The 27,642-nt window shown below is 34.0% G+C and overlaps 1 protein-coding gene across 1 annotated transcript; it reads right to left on the reverse strand.

Annotated features, from left to right (window-relative positions):
• Nucleotides 1-232: 232 nt before the first annotated feature.
• Nucleotides 233-8,900, reverse strand: LOC112770407 (phospholipid:diacylglycerol acyltransferase 1-like). The gene is made up of 6 exons (XM_025814773.1): nt 8,455-8,900; nt 7,289-7,511; nt 6,353-6,636; nt 4,850-5,141; nt 2,596-2,855; nt 233-716 (listed from the first exon to the last, which is right to left on the reverse strand). Exons 1-6 carry the CDS (start codon nt 8,898-8,900, stop codon nt 233-235), a joined length of 1,989 nt encoding a protein of 662 aa, XP_025670558.1.
• Nucleotides 8,901-27,642: the final 18,742 nt, after the last annotated feature.

Raw genomic sequence — 27,642 nt, forward strand, 5'->3', positions numbered from 1 at the left:
ATTGCTATATATATTCTAGCCACATTCCATAACTAATGCAATAATCGTACTCCTTTTGTTTAATGTCTAAATAAGTATTTGTTTTACTTTTTGGTTTTACTAAAAATTTAATTTTCAAATACATTAAGATGGTCTAAATATATAATTTTTTTAACAAATCTAAACCATAAAAAACCTAATTTAAAAAAAAAGTATCTTAACAAAAATATAGTTTCTGAGTATATAAATCCTATTAAAGTTTTAAATTAATCTTTTCAGACCACTTAAAAATATCAGAGTAAACTCTTTCTCCCCCTAAATCCTCACAAGTGGCTCCAGCAGCTACTCTTATAATATCTTCAATCAATGCAAAATTGCCTAATATATCAACATGGGCACCACTTTGAGTACCACGACCTTCTAGAAGATTCGCTGGAGGAGAGTGATCATACTCTCTTATATATGTACGAATCCCAGAAGGGTTAAAACGGGTTTTTCCCCTCCACCCCTTAGCGAACATGAAGCCAGAGCTCAAAACAGGAACAGTTTCGTCACCGTCAGTAGAATAAACCCCACCTTGTAAACAAGAATCATCTTTTCCACCGTCTGCTAATGTATCAATTTTAAATGGAATGTTACATTTAGAATCTGAATTTACTTTGTAGACATAGGCTCTTTCTGTAGGGATTCCAACACCATACATTGAGTAGATTTCCATATCTGTGGCATTTGGTAATCTACAACACAAGTAAATCAAAAAAATATTTTATATTTTTTCTAATATTTGGACACAGTTTAGAAATCATAGTAACCATAAGTTATTTTGTTGTTTACATTTATTAATTATTATTGAAATGAATATATAATATTAAATATAATAAATATATAATTATAAATATTACACACATAAAATTATAGATATTAAATTAAATAAAATAATTTTGGATTATTATCTTTTTAATATTACTTCATTTTAATAACATGCCTCATTATGATATGAGATTGCAGTTGTTAAGGTTCAGAAAATGCATTCAAATTGAATGACACGACATGGAATTAATTACTTTGTTTTGTTTATTATTTGCGAATGATGTATTTATTCAAAACGCGTGTTTTATTTTTAGATGGTAGTCGAGATTTTTGATAATTTTTTTCTTCTATGAAATAAGTTTATTTGTTCCGATCATATGTTATTAATTAAAAAAATTCTACATAATACTTCGCAAGTTATAATGATTTGAAGAAGTTAACAAAACTTTAGTTGACATATTTCATAAGCATTTTTAAGGAAAATGAATAACTAAGAAACATCTTTTTGACAAATATTTGGATTGAGACACTCGCTTAAAAAATACATTTCTTTGTCATTTTTCTATTTTAGATAAAGAACAAAAATATATTGTTGTACTGATAGTGTTTGGAATTAGCTCTTTAAGTAAATTAGATGATTGTTTTTTCTAAGAATTCATGTTAAGATATCTCCTAATACTTAAAAGTATTGAGATATCAAGTATAAGAAATAAAATTTCACGTTAGGTGAAAATAAATTGTATAAAGAATTTATAATATGCAGACTCATTGACTCTCGTAACCTTATTATTTTAGGTCAAAAAATGGCATTTCACGACAAATTTTTTAATAGTGTTTCAATCTGTGATGAGTTACTCTATGGTCTGTCAAACTAAAAGATATTGTAAAAGAAAAAACAAAGAATATACTGTGTGAATGTTAAAAAATTTGGTCCCATGGTAGAGCTTTCTCCTTATTCTATTGTTCTGGAGGTTTTTAAGGAGATAATGATATCATTTACATGTAAATTCGTAGTAAAAATGCTTCTTTTATGTATTATGGATCAAAGAAGCCTGAATTCTAAGGACAAATTGGTAAAATTGGAATGCTTAACTCATAATAACGTAAAATACTAATTTATTTTTGTCTTAATCAAGAGAGTTATTCTAGTATCTTTTATTCTCTAGTATCTTCTGTTGTTGGTACAATTTACTGTAGTAATAGAGCTTTTGCTAAATATACACTAAATGATGCCATTTTGTTTTTCGATGATTAACATAAGGAATTCGAAATACAAAGATGAGACTTGATAATTGGTTAAAGGAAGGTGAAAAATTTTTCTTTCTTAACAAAATATTTGACCTATCCATTAAGCTAATTATTAAATAGTTATAACAATGTTATAAAAAGAGAGAAAATTTTTATAAAAAACAATGTTATCATTATATTATAAAATATATTAAAAAAGAGTAATATTGAAAGTAGAACAACATAATAAGTTTTTTCTCTTTTTTTTCTTCTAATATTGAAAAGAAAAAAATGATGGTCTCTATCCACTTTTTATACTATTCAGCTTTTTTTCCTCTAATTTTTCTCCTCCATCAAACAATGAAACATAATCATTTTTCTTCTAATTTCTTTTCCTCTCTTTTCTTTCTTTCCCATTTCCTCTTAAACAAATATAACCTTAATGAGTCTCTTTGCATTTTCTTTAATTTTAATTCAAATTTTTATAATAATTTTAAACTCTTAGTAAATAAATATAAATTAATTACTAATTAACAAAAACAAAACGTAAACAAAAAAGGTTAAAGAAAAAAGTCTTACGTTGTTGCCAAAGGATTTGACCAATATTTGTAATGATTGTATTTTGGATCATCTAAATCGTCAGCAATACCATGTGAAAAATGAGCATCTCCACGTTTCATCATTTTTGGAGCAACAAAATAAAGCAAATCCAAAATTGAATCAGCTGTATATGCTTTGTATTTTGCAATAGCTTCGACATTCTCAATACCCATTTCATGATACTCAGTCCATACATCACAAATAGATGCGTTTACATGCTTCTTATCTTTAAGAGCACCCTGTCAATTATACAAACCAACCATAAAAATTATATGATCAAATTTATTACACAAATCAAATTATATATGTATATTGAGTAATTAATTTAAAAGTTAATATTTTTTAAATTGAGAAGTGAATATAGAAAATACTCAAAGAAAAATGTTCAATAGTTTATAGTTTATAGTTATTGTTAGCTTCATGATATATCAGAATATATCTTGATCATTAACAAATCTTGATATAATTTAATAATTTTATTAATGTGTCATCTAATATTTGCTCAAATATATTAATAAAGTAAGGATTTTTTTTCTTAAGTAATCAAAACAAACTAAGTAATTTCTAAATTTGACAAAGTCACTCAGAAGCTGAGTAAATTAACAATCTCAAAAGTTGTCAAATAACTACCTTAGAAGCACGATTGCATGCCTTAGAAGCTCGACAATCCCACTTGCAAAATTGTAAAAGTGAAAAAATCGCTAACCTAAAAAAAGTGGCCTGGTTTTTAACATTTAAAAATAAGCATACTCAACAAGTCAAATAGTTTTGGAAACTTTTTCTCTTATTTGTAACAAAGTATAATATGAATTTTCTTTTAATAAATGTGGAGACAAATACAAAAGAAGGAGTTTTCAACGTATCTTTAATTATCTCTGCATAAATATATATAAGATCTAAACTCTTGAAGAAATAGAAAGCTGTTGTTAGAACAAATCAAGAAATTTAATTTCTTATATTTTCTCTTCTTTCTTTTTTTTTATCTTAGAGAAATTTCATTATTTCAAAGTTGTAATCTATACATATCATAATTTTATATCTTAAACCAAATTATATTCTTGTAAATATGATACTAGTTTGTGTTTATTTGTAAAACAATGTTAGAAAATTAGGAGTTAATTCATCAACTCTGTTGTAGAAGTTGAGAATATCTTTTTTGCTAGTTCATGTTATGTGTTATTTAACTCTATAGTTTTTTATTGTAATTTGATTCAATAGTGATTTTTTGTTCTGGGAAGACTTAAGGAAATAATATCTAAGATTCTTAGGTCAAGTTGCTGTTTAATTTAACACTTGCTTAAAAATGTCAAGAAAATATCAAATGTTCTTAGTTGATGGAGTATCCAACTAAGTCAATTCTTAACTTGAGAAGGTTTGAGGCTAGAATATCTAAGATTTTCAGGTTGGTGAGAAAATAATATTTAACACTTTTAAGTTGGTGGAGTATCCAATTTGAGTCTTACCTGATAAGGTTAGTAGAATATCTAAAATTTTTGGTTGGTCAGATATCCAATTGAGTCTTGCTAGAGATAGTCAATGGAATATCAAATATCTTTATATTGGACTGCTATTTAGTCTGATGAGACAAAGTTGTAATATGGGAGGGCTCTGTACAAATAATGTCAAGTTATTTGGGGATTAAACTTTGGCATTTTAGGTTGAACCAATATATCACTTGTATGCCTCTTCTAAATTTTATCTCCTAAATTTATTTCTCATTTAATTTATATAGTTCAAAAAAATTTGAGTTACACCTGAGATACCTGAAAAGTCAATTTAAAAAGTTATCTAAAATTTGTTAAGACCTTAGAAGGTGTTTTTATTTTTAAATTTTGAAATATGAATATATATTTTTAATAAAACTTAAAGCTAGTTTGCTTTATAAACACACTAACATATATATGCTTCATATAAGTCTAAAGACTTTTAGAACTTTTAATTTCACATTAAAAGAATCAAGCACGATTTAATCTTTTTCTTGTTCACTATTATGACCTCAGTTATAACTCTTGATTTAAGAAATATTGATTGATGTACATATAAAATAGAACTTGATGCAAGTATTTTTTATTCGTTAAATTGATTCTTGATAATGAAATCAAAATAACATAAATACTTTAAGTATAGATGTTCAAATTGATTGAAAATACTGTATTATTCAAATAAGGGAGAAAGAGCAGTAAATAGCTTATACACAAAATATTGAATATTTCGACAATATGTGAAACATTACCTTAAAATCCAACCTCTCAAGCTTGGATGAATGTAATGTAGCTACTTCTTTTCCAAACGAAATGAGTCTCCCATAATTCATATTTTTCACTGATGGCTTATGATTATTTTTATGTTGTTTTGTATTGCATTCATAATGCCCTTCAGGGGACCAATCAAGGCCACCCCATATTGTTTCTCCACCTTTTGGTATCATTGACATTGTTGAATCCCACGTTCGAGTCATTCGCATCAAATGTTGCAATGTTTGGAAATGAAAGACATCACTTTCCAGAACGTGTGGTGCAAAAGCCCTGCAAATCAACATTATAATGTTTGAGCTCTACCAAATTTTATTGATATATAATGGTAAAATTATAATTTTAATACTAAGGGGACTAAGTTCTTATAATTAATGTTAAATCTACAATATTTTTAGCTTTTGTTTTTTATTATTATGAACTTATTCTAAAAACACTTTTTAAGAGTATAATAATAAAAAATTTTAGAATTCTTTATGTATTAAATGTATTAAAGATATAAAAAAATTATATTTTTAAAAAATTTTAATAAAATATATTTTTAAGCCAAATTTATCTTAAAAACATTTTTGTGTACATAAAATGAAGAGGAGTACTTAATTTTATTTTAAAAATTAATAAAAATAAAATAATATATTCTATATAATAATCATTCAATCACTCATTAAAAAACAAGTATAATCTATAAAATTACTATATAAATTTATACTAAAATATGTTTAATAAATTAAAAAATCTAGAAGCAAATAATTAATAATTTAACACATACACACACACATATATACACACATAATTAAAAGATTTGTTCGAAGGGGGACCATGGCTGACGCTAGCCCTCCTTGGTTCCGCCACTGTTAGTATAACAACTTTTGACCAATAACTAGATCTCCATATTCATCAACAAAGATTTCATTGACAGGAAATAAAATATAAAATTAAATGTTTGAAATAATTCAAGTGAAGGTGTATGCACAAATTGGCACACACATACACAATATATTTTACATAATTATATTATTACTTAAGCCCAAAAAAGGAGTACAATTCAAAATATTAGTTCATTATATGAGAGAAGTTTATGAATTAAGTACCGCATTAATCCTACTTATTTTTATAATATGAGACTCTTGACATTGCCAACTCCTTTAAGGTAATGCCAATGGTGACTTCACTCTATCAACATTAGCAATAGTCATTTTCACATTATTGATCATGAATCTAAGTTTTGTTTCTTCCTGTTTGGGTTAAAATTGTATGAACAATCTAAAAAAAACTTATATATAGCCTATAGCTAATTATTTTTTTTAAATCTAACTTCTTCATAAAGGCACCCATTGTTATTATATATTTAAATCCATAGAGAGTTTAACCAAATAACTGGTCCATCAGAGATTCTATAATCATTACATATACAAAAAGTATGATATGAATTAGAAGAAACACATAAACAAAGAACCACATAATAAAATAGCTTAAATACATACTTGACAATAGCGATATCCTTGGCTTCCATAGAGAAAAGTCCAGCAAGTGTTTTTGGAACACCAAGAAAGGGTCCTCCAATGTTCATTACTGCTTTAATATGTTTGGCACACCAATCAGAACCACCCCCTCCTCCCATTGGTGCTGGTGCTTCAACCCATTTCATAAAATGTAAAAAGTACAATGTACCCATTGAATGTGGAATTACAACCACCTTTTTACCTCCATTTGTAGCCACCATGAGTTCTATATTGCTTTTCATCCTACGTAGGGTTTGATCTCTAACCTGTACAAAAATAACTCAAATTGGCAACACAATTATAGCTGTCAAACTCCATAATTCATTAAAGAGTAAATCACTAAATGCAAATTTTGGTATTTACAAAAAGGATTCCAAAAGTAAAAAGGTTTCCTTGCGTGGTTGCTAAAGAATTGTAAATGTTTGATAAATAAATGATCTAACTTTAAACTTGTTTTCTCTTTATTAATGTAAATGTGCAGGTCAATATTCACGTACAGAATATCAATATACATAAGATACACAAAGCAGGTATATTTAATGATGGAACCATATTTTATTTAAAAAATAATAGAATTCAGATAACTTATTGTTCACTTTTACTCTTATTGTAAATTTTATACATTTCTTTCTGTATCAAAATAGGTACCATCAATATAACCTTTAAATATGTCGTTTATGGAGGTGCATGTCACACTCTAACTATTCACTTCAACAATTATATTAACAAAAATAGAAGCTAGTTTGCAGTTAGACGATTTTATCAAATATAAAGGATAGAAACACATTAAAATTTTTTTCTTTTGATTTGTGTAGTCTGCTAAAATCTTTTAGGCACTAATTTAATAGCTTAGTCTTCACTAAGATATATCAACTGTAAATAAGTTGGAAAAATATGATAACAATTACTCAAAGTTACCTCTGTATTTTGAAATGAAAGTCTCCAATCATAAGAAGCCATATACATGTTTTTCTCCTCATACCCAATACGTGCTAAATTAGCAATTAGAACTGCCCAAACAAAGAATCCAGGTGCAAAATAATCAGCTGCCACTAAGCCAGATACAGGCCTTATTCTCATTCCAGGAGGATCTAGTCCTGTCTCATTGTCTAATGACATGTGCTTCACCCAGCATAGAGGTCTGAATATAGTAAAATGAATTAAATTTTCTATTATAACATACATACCACCATAATCAAATTTAATTTGCATAAGCTAGTCATATCTCAAAGTAACTTGAAACGGCATATATGTAATGTCACTCAACAACAAATTTTTATAAGAAAAAATCTAAATGTTCCAAAAGGTATTGTAGATCAATCATGAACAATCAATCAAACTCCTTAAATTTTTCACCAACTATTATTCAAATAGATCTTCCATATTTATAAGAGAAATTTTAATACTAGACAATAAAATTGATATAAGTAATAGCTCATCAATTAACTCAATATTAATCTTAGTAAGTTAACTTAAAGTTATATCTTCTTCAGTTATAAATAAAATATTTCCTTCTATTTGAGTTTGAAAATTATGAAAATATATGAATAACGATATCATTATTAAATTATGTCAAAAGATAGTACTTTATGTTCATTGCAACTTGTGACTAGTACGTTATTAAGATCTTGTTAACTTGATTTATGTTGCATTTGTGCCTAGTAAATAGTAAGTTGAAGTAGAGTGGTAATATATTAGTACTATTCATGAAAATGTGTATAGTCATGATGTATTTAAGAGAAAAAATTTTTATATGATTTTTCTATTATAATTCATATTGTTTGATAGATCAATTCACTGCATTTTTATTTTCTTAACCATCTAGTGTCCTTTTTTAGTCTCACTCTATGAATATGTGAATGATATATACTAAATTAATGTATGAACATACAGATTTGATATAGCTAACAACAAATTTATAACTTTGATATGCAAACATTGGAAAGAGTGAAAATAACATCCTAATTTTCAAAAGTTATTGTTAAAAGTCATTTTATCATAAAATCTATTAGAAAGCTAAAATAATAGTTTAGTATTTTTTTTTTGTTTTTAACAAATACTCTTTCAAAAAGGAATAACAATACCTTTTATACAATTCTCCAAAGGTGCCACCCCATAACCTCTTCCTAAATAAACCATCAGCGCATGATTCACCTTCCCAAAGCTCGAGGCCACAGGTGACAATACCCGGAACAAAGACTACCGGATGGTTGGCCTTGAGTCCTTCCTTCGCAAGTTTGATACCTGGGGGGTCTGGCATCGGTCCGGCGATAACCTCCGTCACATATTGTGGTATCGATCTTGGCATGGCATTGTAGAGGAAAAGAAGAAACCACCATACTGTGCATACACCACCTACAAACCACCAACAATTATCCAAACATGACCATCGGGTGTTTGTATTCTTTCTTTTCTCTTCTCTTATTGTTTTTTTCTCTTTGTCATTGTCAATGTCACTATCATCATTGTTGTGGTCTGAATTAGGAGATGAAGGGGTTGAAGTTGGCTTTCTACGTCGTAAAAACGACATTGGTGTTTGGAATCACAAGAGTAAGAGTAGGAAAGAAGCTTTCGATGAATGGTAATTGAAGTTTCAAGTGTTCCTTAAATTATGTGAAAGCTTATTTTTTTTCTTATGTAACTCATCATGAGCTTTTTTCGCTTATATTTCTTTTGTGTAATATTATTCATTTTTTATGAATTTTTTTTTGAAAAATAATATTTTCACCAAGCCTGAAAGGTATATATAAAAAAGATGTACTGAAAAGTAGTGTACATAACATTTTTCTTAAAAATGTAGGCAAATTCCTTTTGTTTATGATTATTGGAATTTCAAAGTGTTAGGCACATATGAGATATCACGATGTATATTTCAATAAGGAAAATATTAAAAGCTAATACTTTTAGTAGGAAAAAAAATTAATCATGTTAGGTATATACATTAAATATAAAACATTTATTAAAAATAATATTTCACTATATTAATATATAAATATATGGTGGTTGATTTTAGTGTGGATATAGTATTTTTGAAAAAATATTAGAAAAGTTTATCTATTTTGGTTCAAATACAAGACAAATACAGAAAAAAATATTGGAAATTCAACAATTTTTTATGATGACAAATATTTCTTAAAATATATGTTATCCTAAATTTTTTATTATAAGTGATGCAGGTCTTAGACTTGGTTTGGTAAAATTTTTATTTTTTAAAAGTAACTTATAAAAGCTCACTTTTAAAATATAGTTTTTTTAAAAAATTGTAGCATCTATATTTGGTAAATTAAATTAAAAATAGCTTTTAATAAGTACAAGCAACAACAAGTATATTTGGTAAATTTGCTTTTAAAATTTTAAAAAACTATAATAGGCATTAATGAAGAATTAAATTTGGATATTAATTAATGTATGAAGTTATATTAAACTTTTTTATTTTGATAAGCACAAGCCAACTTTAAAAAGTGTTTTTTTAGGTACTTTGGAAAGCACTCCTAACTTTTTTGAAAGCTTCAAGCACAAGCACATAAGCTATATAATTTACCAAACACAAAAACAAGGTGTTTATTCTTTTGAAAAGCACAAATACCTCTTCAAAAAGTTTTACAAAACTAAGCCTTAATGGCATCAATATTGGAAAGCATTCAATGGCCAATTATTCAGCAAGCAATATCTGCTATAATTAAAGAATATCCTCCAACATCAAATCAAGCCTAACAAAGAAAAGATGATGCACATTATTATCAAGCAAAAGAAGAAATGATTCTCATTCATTGTCAATTATAAATTTCAAGTAATTAGTAACTAATTAACTAATAAATTAATTATTATTTAAAATAATTAAAAAATTTAATTTTATAGTTTAATGAAGTAAAAGTAATTAAAATATGAATTTTGACACTAATCTTAAAGAATTTTGCCCAAAACCATACCAACATGTCAAATCGGTTGAATCAGACTCATATTGGGCCTAAGGCCTAACCCAAACACCGCTTTAATGAAATGGCTTCAGCCACCTCTTTCTCTCATTATGAAACTCATGCTGGAAATTCAGAAGGGAAGAACAAGAGGAACTCCAAACCCTAACCTTGCATTCAATCCTATTTATCTCTTAATTTGGAGCTCCGATCGTCACACCATTTGCGGCCACGCGATCACCACGTCGAGCTCTACAAAACCCACCAAAAAATTTGGAAGGTAAGCCTTAGTTTCTTTTCCAGCTGCTCACCCCTTTATTTTCGAAAATCTTGAGCCTTTGTGTTGAGATTTTGTTGAATTTCGATGTTTAGGATCAAACTAGCTTTGTGGACTTGTCGCATCTTCTCCCAAATTTCTGTTGGTAAGGTGAGAAACTTCTAGCTAACCCTTGTGAAATTGTTAAATTAGCAAACCCTATTTTAATTTTGTGGTATTTATGTGGAATTAGAGTGAGATATATATTTTGGAGACAAATTTAGTGACATCGGTGGCTAGAAAGCAAACTGTAGAGGTTGGGTTTTTGCTCAATGAGGATTCATGGCTTTGGACACTTGAGGAACGGAGAAATTTGAGGTGCTTTGGCATTAGGGAGGAATCGACCAAGGTATGGTTTTGGTTTCTCATAGATAATATATAATGTCATGTGAAAACTTAGGCTAGATGACCATAAGATAGGTTGGAATATGCAAGCATGTTAATGTTTAGTAACTTTGATGGAAATATTGAATGATTTTGAGAATCAGTTAATGATTGATGATTTTGTTAAAAGTATGATTTTGGAGTTTGATGATGATGTTAAATTATGATGTTGAACAGATTTTTGGGTTGTTTGGAGTGAAAATAAATATGATTCAGTAAATGGTGTAGTGGGGAGAAGATGGTATGATTGTGGAATTGTTTATGCACAATGAGGGTTGTTTTGTGGAGTGTTACATTGGTTTTTAAATGAAAGTGTGGTAAAAATAGAGGTTTGGCATTTCTTTGTAAAAATTAAATTTTGACCGAACTTCAAAGAACCATCACTTGGCTTTCAGACCCTCAAAGTTTGTCAAACTTCTTTTAAATGAAAATTGGATTCGTGAAGCTTATACCATTTAAAGAACGGATGAAAAATCATTTAAAACAAAAGAGTTATGCGCGTTTGAAGTTTGGTATTAAATTTTGAAAATTCTGCAACTTACTAGCTTTTTAAGAAAAAGGAAGAGTCGTGTACGCAAACACACACACGACGCAGACTCTGGGCTCTATTCAGACGTCCCATGTACACAGGCGTGTACATGCGTACTCGAAAGGGAAATCTTACAGGCTCGTGTACGTGGGAAAGTACCACGTGACGCGGGACATCTTCCCTGTCCGAGGGGCTCGCGTACGCAAGTTGCGCAAATTACACCCTGCGTACGTGAAACATGGCATGCGTACGCAGAATCCCTATTTTTGGAAAAAGTGGATTTTTGTGATTTCAACTTATTTTCTAACATCCAAACCTCTATAGTTACTCTCTAAAGTCCAAAATTTACTTCCTAATCTTAAGGAGATGAGTAAACTTAGAGAAAAAGTTAACTTACTAGTGAGGAAAGGTTTTGTAGTAATAATTTGTGGTTGAAGAAGTGTGGAAATGATGATGATGCTATGAATGATGAATTGAAATGATGTTGAGAAAGAATTTTTGGATGAGACACCTGGGCAGTAGCAAGGATTGTGGTTTGTCCCACTTACTCCGAGTCAGTGATAGAGATACCTGGGTAGTAACAAGGATTATGGTTTATTCCACTTGCTCTAGATTAGTGATTGTAATGCTTGGGTAGTAGCAACAGTAGTGGATTATTCCACTTGTTCCCGGTTGAGTTTTTAAACACTCGCCTGAGTAGTAATGACAGAGGCAGAAATTGACCGATTAAGAATTTAATGGAATAAATACGTTGCAAGTACAGTTCTTAACTAGTGAAAATCCGCTTATCAATTTAAAAGGGTTGTAACAAAATTAGAATAAAAATACTGGGAGCATAAATCCCAGGTCGTCTTCCAATGAGTTGACAAGAGTGCAACTTATTGGTCAGAGGTTTTCCAAGAAAATTTGAGTTTGAGAAACAGGAAAAAAAATAAGAGAATTTATATAATTTAAATAAAGATCTTGACCGGGAGAAGTTAATTGGAAGTTCTATCCTTGTTGGATTTCTCTCAAGATCAATTGATAATTGGTAGTTGTTTCCACTTAGTTATCCTTTACTGAATAAAGGAAGGTCAAGTAAGTTGGAAGTCAACTTCTATTCACAAGTTCTAATCCTCTCCCTTGGGAAGGCTTAGCATTAGTGACTAGAGATTCAACTAACAATAAACCCAATTACAATTTGACTCTTGAGTATTCCAATTTAAGGTTCTCCTTTTAATCAACTCCCAATCAAGTTGGGAAACTACTTCATTATCATAAATGTAGACTTCATAAAATTAAAAGGAAAATTAAATAAAAACATGATAAATAATAATAAAAAAGATCAAATAAAAATAAAAATAGTTCTTGTATTAATAAACTCTAAAAAGAATCCAATTGTAACTCTGGACAAATTAAGGATATGAAAGAGTATGTGAAAAGTAAGAAAACAAACTAGAATGAAGAAGTCTTGGCGGAGGTAACAACTCTTTTCAATATCCAAATCCAAAACCAAATAAAAATTCTAAGAATTATGAATGTGTAGTGTGAAAACCTAGAGGAGGAGTAAAATCAGATCTAAAAACTAAAACTATCCTAATGAGAATTTCCCTAAGTCTCTGCATGTTCTCCAGCTTTAGTCTGTATTTTTGGGCCGAAAACTGGGTCAAAACGCGGCCCAAAATCGCTCCCAACGTGTTCTGTAAATTCTGCAGATCGCGCATGTCATGCGTACGCGTCATCCGCGCGATCGCGTCATCCGGTGTTTTTTCTTGCCACGCGTACGCGTCATCCACGTGTTCGTGTCATCCGTGCAGATTTCAATCCACGCGTTCGCGTCAGGCATGCGAACGCATCACTGCGATTTTCTCCATTTCGCGCGGTCGCGTGAGCCATGCGTCCGCGTCGGTGTTCGCTGGTCATCTCCTTGATTTCTTGTGTTCCTTCCATTTTTGCAAGCTTCCTTTCTATTCTCTAAGCCATTCCTGCCCTATGAAACCTGAAACACTTAACACACGGATCACAGCATCAAATGGTATAAAAGAGAATTAAAATACACAATAAAAAGATCTCTATGAAGCAAGTTTTTCAACTATAGACCAACTTTGGGAAGGAATTGTAATATCATGCTAATCATATGGATAAGTGGGTAAAGACTTGATAAAACCACTCAATTAAACACAATATAAATAATAAAATAATGGTTTATCAACCTCCCCACACTTAAACATTAGCATGTCCTCATGCTTCGTTCAAGGGGATAAAATAAATGAGTAGGAAAAATGTAAGACTCATGCAATGCAATGCAACCTTTTCATATGAATGCAACTATATGATTTTGTCTATTTGGTTAAAAGCAAATAAGTTCTTTAAGACAAACATAAATCAAATTCCACTAATTCAAGTCATACAGTAAGAACAGGTAAATTTGTAAGAAGACAGTTCATAAAAGCAGGGAACATAGGATCAAACATTGAACCTCACTGATGGTGTATATGAACTCTAATCTCTCTAGTGTATAGGGTAATCACTCTATCCTTCTCTAATCTTGCTTTCTAAATTTTGTTCTTCTTCTAACCAATCAACAATATTCAATGTACCAATGCAAACATCATGAGGTATTTTTAAGGTTGTAATGGGGCTAAGGTAAGGGTAAGGGTATATATATAAGGCTAAGTGAGCTAAAATATGAATCTTTGACTAACCTAAGCCCTCACCTAGTATACATACACTCTATATAATTCTAAAAATCACACCTAGCTACTTATAATTTTTCACTTTGCATTACATACTCATGTATCAAATTTTCTTTTAATTTTTATCACATATGCATTGATCTTTAATTAAACTTAGCATTGGGGTAATTTTGTCCCCTTATTTATTTATATATTTATTGAATATTTTTGGATTTTTTTAGGAAAGATAAAATAACATATCAATGCATATGGATTTTTTTTATTTTCTGTTTTACATGAGTAGGTACCCAAATTCCCATTATTTTATCATGACACATTTCCTTATTAACCCTTGTTCCCACAGTTTTCCCATACTTAATTAACACACAGTTTCTATCTTAAGCTAACCAAAGATTCTATTTGGGATAATTAATTTATTTTTCTGCTTAAGGCTAGTGATGTGGTAAAATATAGAACAAATGGGATTAAAAGGCTAAAAGTGGCTAACAAAGGTAATTTAAAGGTTAGGCTTATTTGGGATAAGTGAGCTAAACAAATAATGGCCTCAATTATATGCATGCACATAACACATTAAACATTGGACATATAGGATGAAACAAAATATAAATTACAATCATAGAGAAGTGAACACACAAGAATAAAATATTTATGGTTAAATAGTGTAACCATATAAATGAGCTCAAAATCTCACGGGTTGTGTGTTCTTTAGCTCAAAAACCATGCTCCAATTACAACTTCAAACAAATTTAATACAAAAAGTTTTGATTTAAATTAGTGAAAATTTTCAAGAATAGGATCTTGAAAAGAAACTCATTATATTTCAACCAAATAGAACATGCATGCAAATAACATATTATTAAACAATCTATCATATCCTAATCAAAGGAAAAATAACTAAATATCCTACTTTATTGATGTTAGGGAAGAGAAGTTACCTTGGAAGTCGGGTACTGACAGACCTCCCCACACTTAAGGCTTTGCACCGCTCCCGATGCCATCTGTCAGGAACAAAAGGGAGCTGGCAGTAGTATCTCCACATTCGGGACCGTCATGGCTCCCTGTGCTGGTAAATGAAGTGGAGTCCGGAGTGTCTGGGTTTTTGTCAGGTCTGTGGTTTCCCATAAGTAGCTCCTTGAGGTATGTGAATCGGTGCTGGTTACGCCGCTCTCGTAGCTTCGCTTTCTGTTATTGCCGGTCCAACTTCTCTAGTATCTGATGGAGCAGCTGACTTGTTGAAGGTGCTTGTGGTGTGAAAGGAGAAATGTCTTCAGCCTGTTCTGCAGGTTGGCTAGTAGTGGCTGCTGGAGGTCTGATATATTTCCTGTTAGGGACGTACTGATCACTCCGTGGAAGCATGGCTCTGGTGTCCCCAGTCCTGTAGGAGACTCCGGCTGTTGAGATGAGATCTGAGACCAAGACGGAAAAAGGTAAGTTGCCCGCAATTTGTACGTGTCCCATGACATTCCGGATATGTCTTGGTAGGTTTAGAGGCTGGTCTGTAATGATACACCAGAGTAGAACAGCCATGTCAGCAGTGAAGGAGGACTCGTGAGTGCTCGGAAAGACGTAATGGGACATAATCTGTGCCCATATTGGAGCCTCCAAGGCAAGTGCTGAAGACGATATCCCTTTTGGTCAAGATCGATGGTATCCATAAATCCATCTGCTGCCAGGTTGTGCGATAACTCTGAGAACGGTGTCCCAGTCAAATTGGTATGCCTGGCGCTTGAGTGAGGCTTCTTGAAAAGCGTCCAATCCTTCTGGAGTAAGGGGAAGATATAAAGTTTTTTCAATGGCCTCTTCTGTGATGGGGACTTGCTTCTGACGGACATAGACAGGCTGTAGGGTTGGCAAGTGAAAGTTGGAGTAGAATTCAACTACCCATGATAGGTTAACCTGTCGTGGCTGTCTCTGTAGGAATCCCCATTGTCTTTGCTCAATGCGGGGCTCAACAAATTCAGCAATTTGGGTTGGGAGGATGAGAAAGTGCTCATTATTATAGTTTCTTTCTGCCAGAATGGGGAACATCTGCCACTAAGGCTCGTTTTGTTCTTCTCCTTGCCGGTGGTGTGAGAGTAGCTTTCTCTTTAACTTTCTTGGTGGCCATCCTAAAAAGGGAAAAAGAAAGTAACTTGTAAAGCTAAGGGTTAGAGCAAAAGAGCAAATGGTAGCGGTGGTAATCAATGTATGGTAAAGAAGAATGTCGTTAACATATGGTCATGACTACATGTGAAAAGTCCATCAATGGAAATATAGCAAGTGCATGTAATGACAATTAAATGCAAGACGTTTATTGGCATGCTGGCAAAGGCATGAGTAGCATAGATCAAGCATTCAATGTCCGAGTTAGATTACTAAGTCTTTCAAACTAACAATATGTTTGTAATGGAAATTATATTTAATTAATAAAATATAAAAGGAATTTCGTGAAAAGTAAGCATTTAGAGTAGTAGAATAAAAGAATTCCAATAATAGTGCATAATGCCATACGGGCTTTTTCACAAACCCATAGCGTGCATGGTTGGTGGACGAAATTGTGATCACATCAATGTAGTATTCTTTGTTGTTGTATGGAATCATTATTATGGCACCTATGTGTGGACACAACTCCGTTCAACTAACCAGCAAGTGTACTGGGTCGTCCAAGTAATACCTTACGTGAGTAAGGGTCGATCCCACAGAGATTGTTGGTATGAAGCAAGCTATGGTCACCTTGTAAATCTCAGTTAGGCAGATTAAATTGGTTTATGATGAGTTCGAAAATTAATAATAAACAGAAAATAAAAAGGGATAGAAATACTTATGTAAATCAATAGTAGGAATTTCAGATAGGTGTGTGGAGATGCTAGAATCCTTTCGAATCTCTACTTTCTTATTGCTTTCATCCAATCCTTCTTACTCCTTTCCATGGCAAGCTGCATGTAGGACATCACCATCATCAATGGCTACTTTTAATCCTCTCGGGAAAATGGTCCTATGCGCTGTCACTGCACGGCTAATCGTCTGGAGGCATCACCCTTGTTGATAGCTACATCCCATCCTCTCAGTGAAAATGGTCCAAATGCTCTGTTACAGCACGGCTAATCATCTGTCGGTTCTCAATCAGGTTGGAGTAGAATCCATTGATTCTTTTGCGTTTGTCATCACGCCCAGCCTTCAGGAGTTTGAAGCTTGTCACAGTCATTCAATACCGGAATCCTACTCGAAATACCACGACAAGGTTAGACTTTCTGGATTCCCGGGATCCTACTCGGAATACCACAGACAAGGTTAGACTTTTCGGATCCCCATGAATGCCGCCATCTATCTAGCTTATACCACGAAGATTCTGTTGGGGAATCTAAGAGATATGCACCCGGCCTAAAGTAGAACGGAAGTGGTTGTCAGTCACGCGCGTTCATAGGTGAGAATGATAATGAGTGTCACGGATCATCACATTCATCAAGTTGAAGTGCAACGTATATCTTGAAATAAGAATAAAAGAGAATTGCATAAAAAGTAATAGTAATTGTATTGAAACTTGAGGTACAGCAGAGCTCCACACCCTTAATCTATGGTGTGTAGAAACTCCACCGTTGAAAATACATAAGTGAAAGGTTCAGGCATGACCGAATGGCCAGCCCCCATGAAGGTGATCAAAAGACCGAATGGTCAAAAGATGACTAATACACTAGTAAAAAGTCTTATTTATACTAAACTAGCTACTAGGGTTTACATGAGTAAGTAATTGATGCATAAATCCACTTCCGGGACCCACTTGGTGTATGTTTAGGCTGAGCTTGATCTATCCACGAGCTGAGACTTTTCTTGGAGTTGAACGCCAAGTTATAACATGTTTTGGGCGTTCAACTCCGGATCATGACGTGTTTCTGGCGTTTAACTCCAGACAGCAGCATGTACTTGGCGTTCAACGCCAAGTTACGTCGTCAATTTCCGAATAAAGTATGGACTATTATATATTTATGGAAAGCTCTGGATGTCTACTTTCCAAAGCCGTTGAGAGCGTGCCATTTGGAGTTCTGTAGCTCCAGAAAATCCATTTTGAGTGCAGGGAGTTCAGATTCCAACAGCACCATCAGTCCTTTGTCAGCCTCCTATCAGAGTTTTGCTCAAGTCCCTCAATTTCAGCCAGAAATTACCTGAAATCATAGAAAAACACACAAACTCATAGTAAAGTCCAGAAATGTGAATTTAACATAAAAACTAATAAAAACATCCCTAAAAGTAGCTTGAACTTACTAAAAACTACCTAAAAACAATGCCAAAAAGCGTATAAATTATCCGCTCATCACAACACTAAACTTAAATTGTTGCTTGTCCCCAAGCAACTGAAAATCAATTAGGATAAAAAGAAGAGAATATACTATAAATTCCAAAATATCAATGAATATTAATTCTAATTAGATGAGCGGGACTTGTAGCTTTTTGCTTCTGAATAGTTTTGGCATCTCACTTCTTCCTTTGAAGTTTAGAATGATTGGCTTCTCTAGGAACTTAGAATTTTGGATAGTGTTATTGACTTTCCTAGTTAAGCATGTTGATTCTTGAACACAGCTACTAATGAGTCTTGGCCGTGGCCCTAAGCATTTTGTTTTTCAGTATTACCACCAGATACATAAATGCCACAGACACATAACTGGGTGAACCTTTTCAGATTGTGACTTAGCTTTGCTAAAGTCCCCAGATAGTGGTGTCCAGAGCTCTTAAGCACACTCTTTTTGCTTTGGATCATGACTTTAACCACTTAGTCTCAAGCTTTTCACTTGGACCTTCATGACACAAGCACATGGTTAGGGACAGCTTGATTTAGCCGCTTAGGCCTGGATTTATTTCCTTGGGCCCTCCTATCCATTGATGCTCAAAGCCTTGGATCCTTTTTACCCTCGCCTTTTGGTTTTAAGGGCTATTGGCTTTTTTTGCTTGCTTTTTCTTTTTCTTTCTATTTTTCTTCGCAAGCCTTTGCTTTTTCACTGCTTTTTCTTGCTTCAAGAATCAATTTTATGATTTTTCAGATCATCAATAACATTTCTCTTTGTTTATCATTCTTTCAAGGGCCAACAGTTTTAACATTCATAAACAACAAGATCAAAAATATGCACTGTTCAAGCATTCATTCAGAAAACAAAAAGTATTGTCACCACATCAATATAATTAAATTAAATTCAAGGATAAATTTGAAATTCATGTACTTCTTGTTCTTTTGATTTAAAACATTTTTCATTTAAGAGAGGTGAAGGATTAATGGAATTTATTCATAGCTTTAAGACATAGTTACTAACTACTAATGATCATGAAGTAGAGACACAAAACATAGATAAACACAACATAAAGACCGAAAAGCAGAAAGAAATAAGAACAAGGAATGAATCTACCTTAGTGGCGTCTTCTTCTTGAAGGACCAACAATGTCCTTAAGCTCTTCTATGTCCCTTCCTTGCCTCTGTTGCTCCTCCCTCATTGCTCTTTGATCTTCTCTTATTTCTTGGAGAATGATGGAGTGCTCATGATGTTCCACCCTTAATTGTTCCACATTGTAGCTCAAATCTTCTAAGGAAGTGTTGAGTTGTTCCCAATAGTTGTTGTGAGGAAAGTGCATCCCTTGAGGCATCTCAGGGATTTCTTGATGATGAGCTTCCTCATGCATCTCTTGAGATCTGTGGAGGGTCTCTCTTGCTTGCTCCATCCTCTTCTTGGTGATGGGCTTATCCTCTTCAATGGGGATGTCTCCTTCTATGATAACTCCAGCTGAGTAACATAGATGGCAAATAAGGTGAGAAAAAGCTAGCCTTGCCATGGTGGAGGGCTTTTCGGCTATTTTGTAGAATTCATTGGAGATGACTTCATGAACTTCTACTTCCTCTCCAATCATGATGCTATGAATCATGATGGCCCGATCCACAGTAACATCAGATCGGTTGCTAGTGGGAATGATGGAGCGTTGAATGAACTCCAACCATCCTCTAGCCACAGGCTTGAGGTCCAGTCTTCTTAGTTGAACTGGCTTGCCTTTGGAGTCTCTCTTCCATTGAGCTCCTTCCACACATATGTCCGTAAGGACTTGGTCCAACCTTTGATTAAAGTTGATCCTTCTAGTGTAGGGGCATTCATCTTCTTGCATCATGGGCAAGTGGAATGCCAACCTCACATTTTCCGGACTAAAATCTAAGTATTTCCCCCAAACCATTGTGAGATAATTCTTTGGACTCAGGTTCATACTTTGATCATGGTTCCTAGTGATCCATGCATTGGCATAGAACTCTTGAACCATTAAGATTCTGACTTGTTGCATGGGGTTGGTTAGGACTTCCCAACCACTTCTTCGGATCTCATGTCGGATCTCCGGGTACTCATTTTTCTTGAGCTTGAAAGGGACCTCAGGGATCACCTTCTTCTTTGCCACAACATCATAGAAGTGGTCTTGATGGCTCTTGGAGATGAATCCTTCCATCTCCCATGACTCGGAGGTGGAAGCTTTTGTCTTCCCTTTTCCTTTTTTAGAGGATTCTCCGGCCTTAGGTGCCATTGATAGTAGTGGAAAACAAAAAAGATTGTGCTTTGACCACACCAAACTTAAAATATTGCTCGTCCTCGAGCAAGAGAAGAAAGAAGAGAAGAAGAAGAAGAGAATATGGAGGAGAAGGAGGGGAGATGGATTCGGCCAAGGTATAGTAGAGGGGGTAGTGTTGTGTGAAAATGAAGTAGAATGGAAGGGTATATATAGGGAGAGGGGAGAGGGTAGGTTCGGCCATTTAGGGTGGGAATGGGTGGGAAAATGTTTTTGAATTTTTGAAGGTAGGTGGGGTTTATGGGGAAGAGTGGATGGATGTGAGTGGTGAAGGGGGGTGATTGGGAAGAGGGATTGAGGTGATTGGTGAAGGATTTTTGGAAAGTGTGACATGGGGAAGAGTAAAATAGGATTAGGAGGTAAGGTGGGACTATAGTAGGTGGGGATCCTGTGGGGTCCACAGATCCTGAAGTGTCAAGGAATTCCATCCCTGCACCAAATAGGCATGTAAAATGCCTTTGCACACCATTCTGGCGTTTAAACGTCGAGTGATGCACATTCTGGGCGTTCAACGCCCACATGTAACATGTTTCTGGCGTTGAACGCCAGTTTCACGCTTGTTACTGGCGTTCAGCGCCAGCTTTTCCTCTAGGCACATTCCTGGCGTTCAGCGCCAGAATGTTGCTTGTTTCTGCCGTTCAGCGCCAATTTCATGCTCTGTTCTGGCGTTGAACGCCAGCCAGATGCTCATTACTTGCTTTGAACGCCAGTCTGTGCTTCCTCCAGGGTGTGATTTTTCTTCTGCTGTTTTTGATTCTGTTTTTAATTTTTATATTTTTTTCGTGACTCCTCATGATCGTGTACCTAATAAAACACAAAATAACAATAAAATAAAAATTAGATAAATAAAATTGGGTTGCCTCCCAACAAGCGCTTCTTTAATGTTAATAGCTTGACAGTGGCTCTCATGGAGCCACAAAGGTGATCAGGTCAATGTTGTATAGTCCCAACACCAAACTTAGAGTTTGGATATGGGATCTTAACACCAAACTTAGAGTTTGGCTGTGGCCTCCCAACACCAAACTTAGAGTTTGACTGTGGGGGCTCTTCTTGACTCTGAACTGAGAGAAGCTCTTCATGCTTACTCTCTTTTGTCATAGAGGGATGGCCATGTGCCTTAAACACAAGGTAGTCCCCATTCAATTGAAGGACTATTTCACCTCTGTTGACATCTATCACAGCTCTTGCTGTGGCTAGGAAAGGTCTTCCAAGGATGATGCATTCATCCTCTTCCTTCCTAGTGTCTAAGATTATGAAATCAGCAGGGATGTAAAGGCCTTCAACCTTTACTAACACGTCCTCCACTATTCCATAAGCTTGTTTCAATGACTTGTCTGCCAATTGTAATGAGAACAAGGCAGGTTGCACCTCAATGATCCCCAGCTTCTCCATTACAGAGAGTGGCATAAGATTTATCCCTGACCCCAGATCACATAGAGCTTTTGCAAAGGTCATGGTGCCTATGGTGCAAGGTATCAAAAACTTGCCAGGATCTTGTTTCTTTTGAGGTAGAGTTTGCTGAATCCAGGTATCCAGTTCACTAATGAGCAAGGGAGGTTCACTTTCCCAAGTCTCATTACCAAACAACTTGGCATTCAGCTTCATGATAGCTCCTAAATATTGAGCAACTTGCTCTCCAGTCACATCTTCATCCTCTTCAGAGGAAGAATGGTCTTCAGAGCTCATGAATGGCAGAAGAAGATTTAATGGAATCTCTATGGTCTCTATTTGAGCCTCAGATTCCTTTGGATCCTTAATAGGAAACTCCCTCTTGCTTGAGAGACGTCCCAGGAGGTCTTTCTCACTAGGATTTTCGTCCTCATCCTCCCTTGTGCATTCGGCCATATTGATTATATCAATGGCTTGCACTCTCCTTTTGGATTCTCTTCTGTATTGCTTGGGAGAATACTGGGAGGAGTTTCAATGACTTTCTTACACAGCTGGCCCACTTGTGCCTCCAAATTTCTGATGGAGGATCTTGTTTCACTCATGAAACTGAAAGTGGCCTTTGACAGATCAGAGACTAGATTGGCTAAATTAGAAGTGTTTTGTTCAGAATTCTCTGTCTGTTGCTGAGAAGATGATGGATAAGGCTTGCTATTGCTCAGCCTATTGCGTCCACCATTGTTAAAGCCTTGTTGAGGCTTTTGGTGATCCTTCCACGAGAAATTTGGATGATTTCTCCATGATGAGTTATAGGTGTTTCCATAAGGTTCACCCATGTAATTAACCTCTGCCATTGCAGGGTTTTCAGGATCATAAGCTTCTTCAGAAGCTGCCTCTTTAGTACTGTTGGATGCATGTTGCCATCCATTCAGATTTTGAGAGATCATGTTGACCTGTTGAGTCAACACTTTGTTCTGAGCCAATATGGCATTCAGAGCATTAATTTCAAGAACTCCTTTCTTCTGAGGTATCCCATTATTCACGAAATTCCTCTCAGAAGTGTACATAAATTGGTTGTTTGCAACCATGTCAATGAGTTCTTGAGCCTCTTCAAGCGTTTTCTTTAGGTGAATAGATCCACCTGCAGAATGGTCCAATGACATTTTCGAAAATTCAGATAGACCATAATAGAATATATCTAATATGGTCCATTCTGAAAACATGTCAGATGGGCACCTTTTGGTCAGCTGCTTGTATCTTTCCCAAGCTTCATAGAGGGACTCACCATCTTTTTGTTTGAAGGTTTGAACATCCACTCTCAGCTTGCTCAGCTTTTGAGGAGGAAAGAATTTATCCAAGAAGGCAGTGATCAGCTTATCCCAGGAGTCCAGGCTATCCTTAGGTTGTGAATCCAACCACATTCTAGCTTTGTCTCTCACAGCAAAAGGGAAAAGCATGAGTCTGTAGACTTCAGGATCAACTCCATTCGTCTTTACAGTCTCACAGATCTGCAAGAACTCAGTTAAAAACTGATAAGGATCTTCAGATGGAAGTCCATAAAACTTGCAGTTTTGTTGCATTAAGGCAACTAGCTAAGGTTTCAGCTCAAAGTTATTGGCTCCAATGGCAGGAATGGAGATGCTTCTTCCATCAAATTTGGACGTTGGTTTTGTGAAGTCACCAAGCATTCTCCTTGCATTATTATTATTTTCGGCTGCCATCTCCTTCTCTTGTTCGAAAATTTCTGAAAGGTTGTTTCTGGATTGTTGTAATTTAGTTTGTCTTAGTTTCCTTTTCAGAGTCCTTTCAGGTTCAGGATCAATTTCAACAAGAGTGCCTTTTTCCCTGTTCCTGCTCATATGAAAGAGAAGAAAACAAGAAAAGAAGAGGAATCCTCTATGTCACAGTATAGAGATTCCTTTATGTTGGTAGAAGAAGAAAGGGGATAAGAGTGAAGAAGAATGGGTTCGGATTTTTAGATGAAGAGAGGTGAAGAGAAGTGTTAGTGAATAAATAATTAAATAGAATAAGAAAAGAGATAGAGAATTTCGAAAATAATTTTGAAAAAGTGGTTAGTGATTTTCGAAAATCAGAGATAAGATATAATTAAAATTAAAATTTAAAACAATTAAAAAGAATTTTTGAAAAAGAGAGAAGTATTTTCGAAAATTAGAGAGGGATAGGTAGTTAGTTGGTTTTGAAAAAGATAGGAAACAAACAAAAAGTTAGTTAGTTGATTGAAAAACATATTAAAATCAAATTTGAAAAAGATAAGAAGATAAGAAGTTAGATAAGATATTTTGAAATCAAATTTTGAAAAAGATAAAATTTTTGAAAAAGATAAGATAAAAGATAAATAGATTTAATTCAAAAATTTTAAAATTACTTACTTCACTAACAAGAAACTACAAGATAAGATTCTAGAACTTAAAGATTGAACCTTTCTTAACAAGAAAGTAACAAACTTCAAATTTTTGAATCAATCACATTAATTGTTAGTGAGTTTTCGAAAATGTGATATAAAGATAAGGAAAAGATTTTTGAAAATAATTTGAAAAAGAATTTTTGAAATTTTCGAAAAATAGAAAAAAAAATGAAAAAGATATAATTTTTGAAAAAGATTTTGAAAAGATAAGATTTTTAAAATTGAAATTTTGACTTGACTTGTAAGAAACAACTAATTTTTAAAAATTTTTGACCAAGTTTCGAAAATTTGGAGGGAAATAAGGAAAATATATTTTTTTGATTTTTGAATTTTTAAAGAAAAACACAAAAATGACCCAAAACATGAAAATTTTGGATCAAAACACAAGATGCATGCAAGAACACTATGAATGTCAAGATGAACACCAAGAACACTTTGAAAATCATGATGAACATCAAGAACATATTTTTGAAAAATTTTTGATGCAAAGAAAACATGCAAGACACCAAACTTAGAAATCTTTAATGCATGGACTCTAACAAACGAAAAATGCACATGAAAAACAACAAACAACACAAAACAAGAAAACATCAAGATCAAACAAGAAGACTTACCAAGAACAACTTGAAGATCATGAAGAACACTATGAATGCATGAGATTTTCGAAAAATGCAAGAAAAAATTTTTAAAGCATGCAATTGACACCAAACTTAAAACATGACTCAAGACTCAAACAAGAAACACAAAATATTTTTTATTTTTATGATTTTCTAATTTTTTTTGGATTTTTATTAATTAATTTTTTTTCGAAAATAAAGTTTAGAAAAACGAAAAAGAAAAGAAAAATTTTGAAAAATATTTTTGAAACGTTTTTGAAAAGAAAATTACCTAATCTGAGCAACAAGATGAATCGTCAATTGTCCATACTCGAACAATCCCCGGCAGCGGCGCCAAAAACTTGGTGGACGAAATTGTGATCACATCAATGTAGTATTCTTTGTTGTTGTATGGAATCATTATTATGGCACCTATGTGTGGACACAACTCCATTCAACTAACCAGCAAGTGTACTGGGTCGTCCAAGTAATACCTTACGTGAGTAAGGGTCGATTGATGAGCGAATAATTTATACGCTTTTTGGCATTGTTTTTAGGTAGTTTTTAGTAAGTTTAAGCTACTTTTAGGGATGTTTTCATTAGTTTTTATGTTAAATTCACATTTCTGGACTTTACTATGAGTTTGTGTGTTTTTCTGTGATTTCAGGTAAATTCTGGCTGAAATTGAGGGACTTGAGCAAAACTCTGAAAAAGGCTGACAAAAGGACTGTTGATGCTGTTGGAATCTGACCTCCCTGCACTTGAAATGGATTTTCTGGAGCTACAGAACTCCAATTGGCGCGCTCTCAACGGCGTTGGAAAGTAGACATCCAGAGCTTTCCAGCAATATATAATAGTTCATACTTCATTCGGAAATTGACGACGTAACTTGGCGTTGAACGCCAAGTACATGCTGCTGTCTGGAGTTAAACGCCAGAAAAACGTCATGATCCGGAGTTGAACGCCCAAAACACGTCATAACTCGGAGTTCAACTCCAAGAGAAGCCTCAGCTCGTGGATTGATCAAGCTCAGCCCAAACATACACCAAGTGGGCCCCGGAAGTGGATTTATGCATCAATTACTTACTCATGTAAACCCGAGGAGCTAGTTTATTATAAATAGAACATTTAACTATTGTATTAGATGTCTTTTGACCACGTTTGATCTTTGGTCTCAGTTTTGTTTTATTCTTCATCTTAGGAGGCCATTGAGCACATTTAAGGGGGCTGGCCATTTGGCCATGCCTGAACCTTTTACTTATGTATTTTCAACGGTGGAGTTTCTGCACTCCGTAGATTAAGGGTGTGGAGCTCTTCTGTACCTCAAGTATTAATGCAATTCTATTTTCTTTTATTCAAATCTCTCTTATTCTTATTCCAAGATATTCATTCGTACCCAAGAACATGATGAATGTAATGATTAAGTGACGCTCATTATCATTCTCACTTATGAACGCACGTGATTGACAACCACTTCCGTTCTACATGCAACAGAGCTTGAATGTATATCTCTTAGATTCCTCAACAGAATCTTCGTGGTATAAGCTAGATAGATGGCGGCATTTATGAGGATCCGAAAAGTCTCACCTTGTCTGTGGTATTCCGAGTAGGATCCTGGGAATCCGGAAAGTCTCACCTTGTCTGTGGTATTCCGAGTAGGATTCCGGTAATGAATGACTGTGACGTGCTTCAGACTTGCAAGTGCTGGGCGTTAGTGACAGACGCAAAAGAATCAAGGGATTATATTCCAGTAGGAGCGGGAACCAACCAGTGATTAGCCGTGCTGTGACAGAGCGCGTGAGCGTAGTTTTCACTGCGAGGATGGGATGTAGCTTTCGGCCAGGTGATGCCTCCAGACGATTAGCCATGCGAGTGACAGCCGCAGAGGACCATTTTCCCGAGAGGATTCAAAGTAGCCATCGTCGAACAGTGAACCCCTATACACAGCTTGCCATGGAAAGGAGTAAGTAGGATTGAGTTGAAGCAGTAGGAAAGCAGGTGTCCGTGAGCCATGCAGTATCTCCATATGCTTATCTGAAATTCCCACCAATGAATCTGCATAAGTATCCCTTTTATTATTTCCTTTTATTATTTGATTTTCTAAATTCCATAATTTTATCTGCCTAACTGAGATTTACAAGGTGACTATAGCTTGCTTCATACCAACAATCTCTGTGGGATCGACCCTTACTCACGTAAGGTTTATTACTTGGACGACCCAGTACACTTGCTGGTTAGTTGAACGAAGTTGTGTCCACTCGTGCCAATTTTAAATTTCATAAAAGTACAACTTAAAGAATAGTGATCACAATTTCGTCCACCAAGTTTTTGGCGCCGTTGCCGGGGATTGTTCGAGTATGGACAACTGACGGTTCATCTTGTTGCTCAGATTAGGTAATTTTCTTTTCAAAAACCTTTTCAAAAATTTTTCTTTTCTTTTTCATTTTTCTAATAATGTTTTTCAAAAAAAATTAATAAAAATA

This window comes from Arachis hypogaea, chromosome 3 (genome assembly GCF_003086295.3).
Source record: "Arachis hypogaea cultivar Tifrunner chromosome 3, arahy.Tifrunner.gnm2.J5K5, whole genome shotgun sequence".
NCBI classification, from domain to species: domain Eukaryota; kingdom Viridiplantae; phylum Streptophyta; class Magnoliopsida; order Fabales; family Fabaceae; genus Arachis; species Arachis hypogaea.

Bases quoted from the DNA above. Each gene is read 5' to 3' on its own strand.
- LOC112770407 (XM_025814773.1), bottom strand. From the start codon at position 8,900: ATGTCGTTTTTACGACGTAGAAAGCCAACTTCAACCCCTTCATCTCCT. The intron at 6,637-7,288 runs GTAACTTTGAGT...ATTTTTGTACAG, and splicing joins TTTCATTTCAAAATACAGAG to GTTAGAGATCAAACCCTACG. The intron at 717-2,595 runs GTAAGACTTTTT...CTTGTGTTGTAG, and splicing joins TCAAATCCTTTGGCAACAAC to ATTACCAAATGCCACAGATA.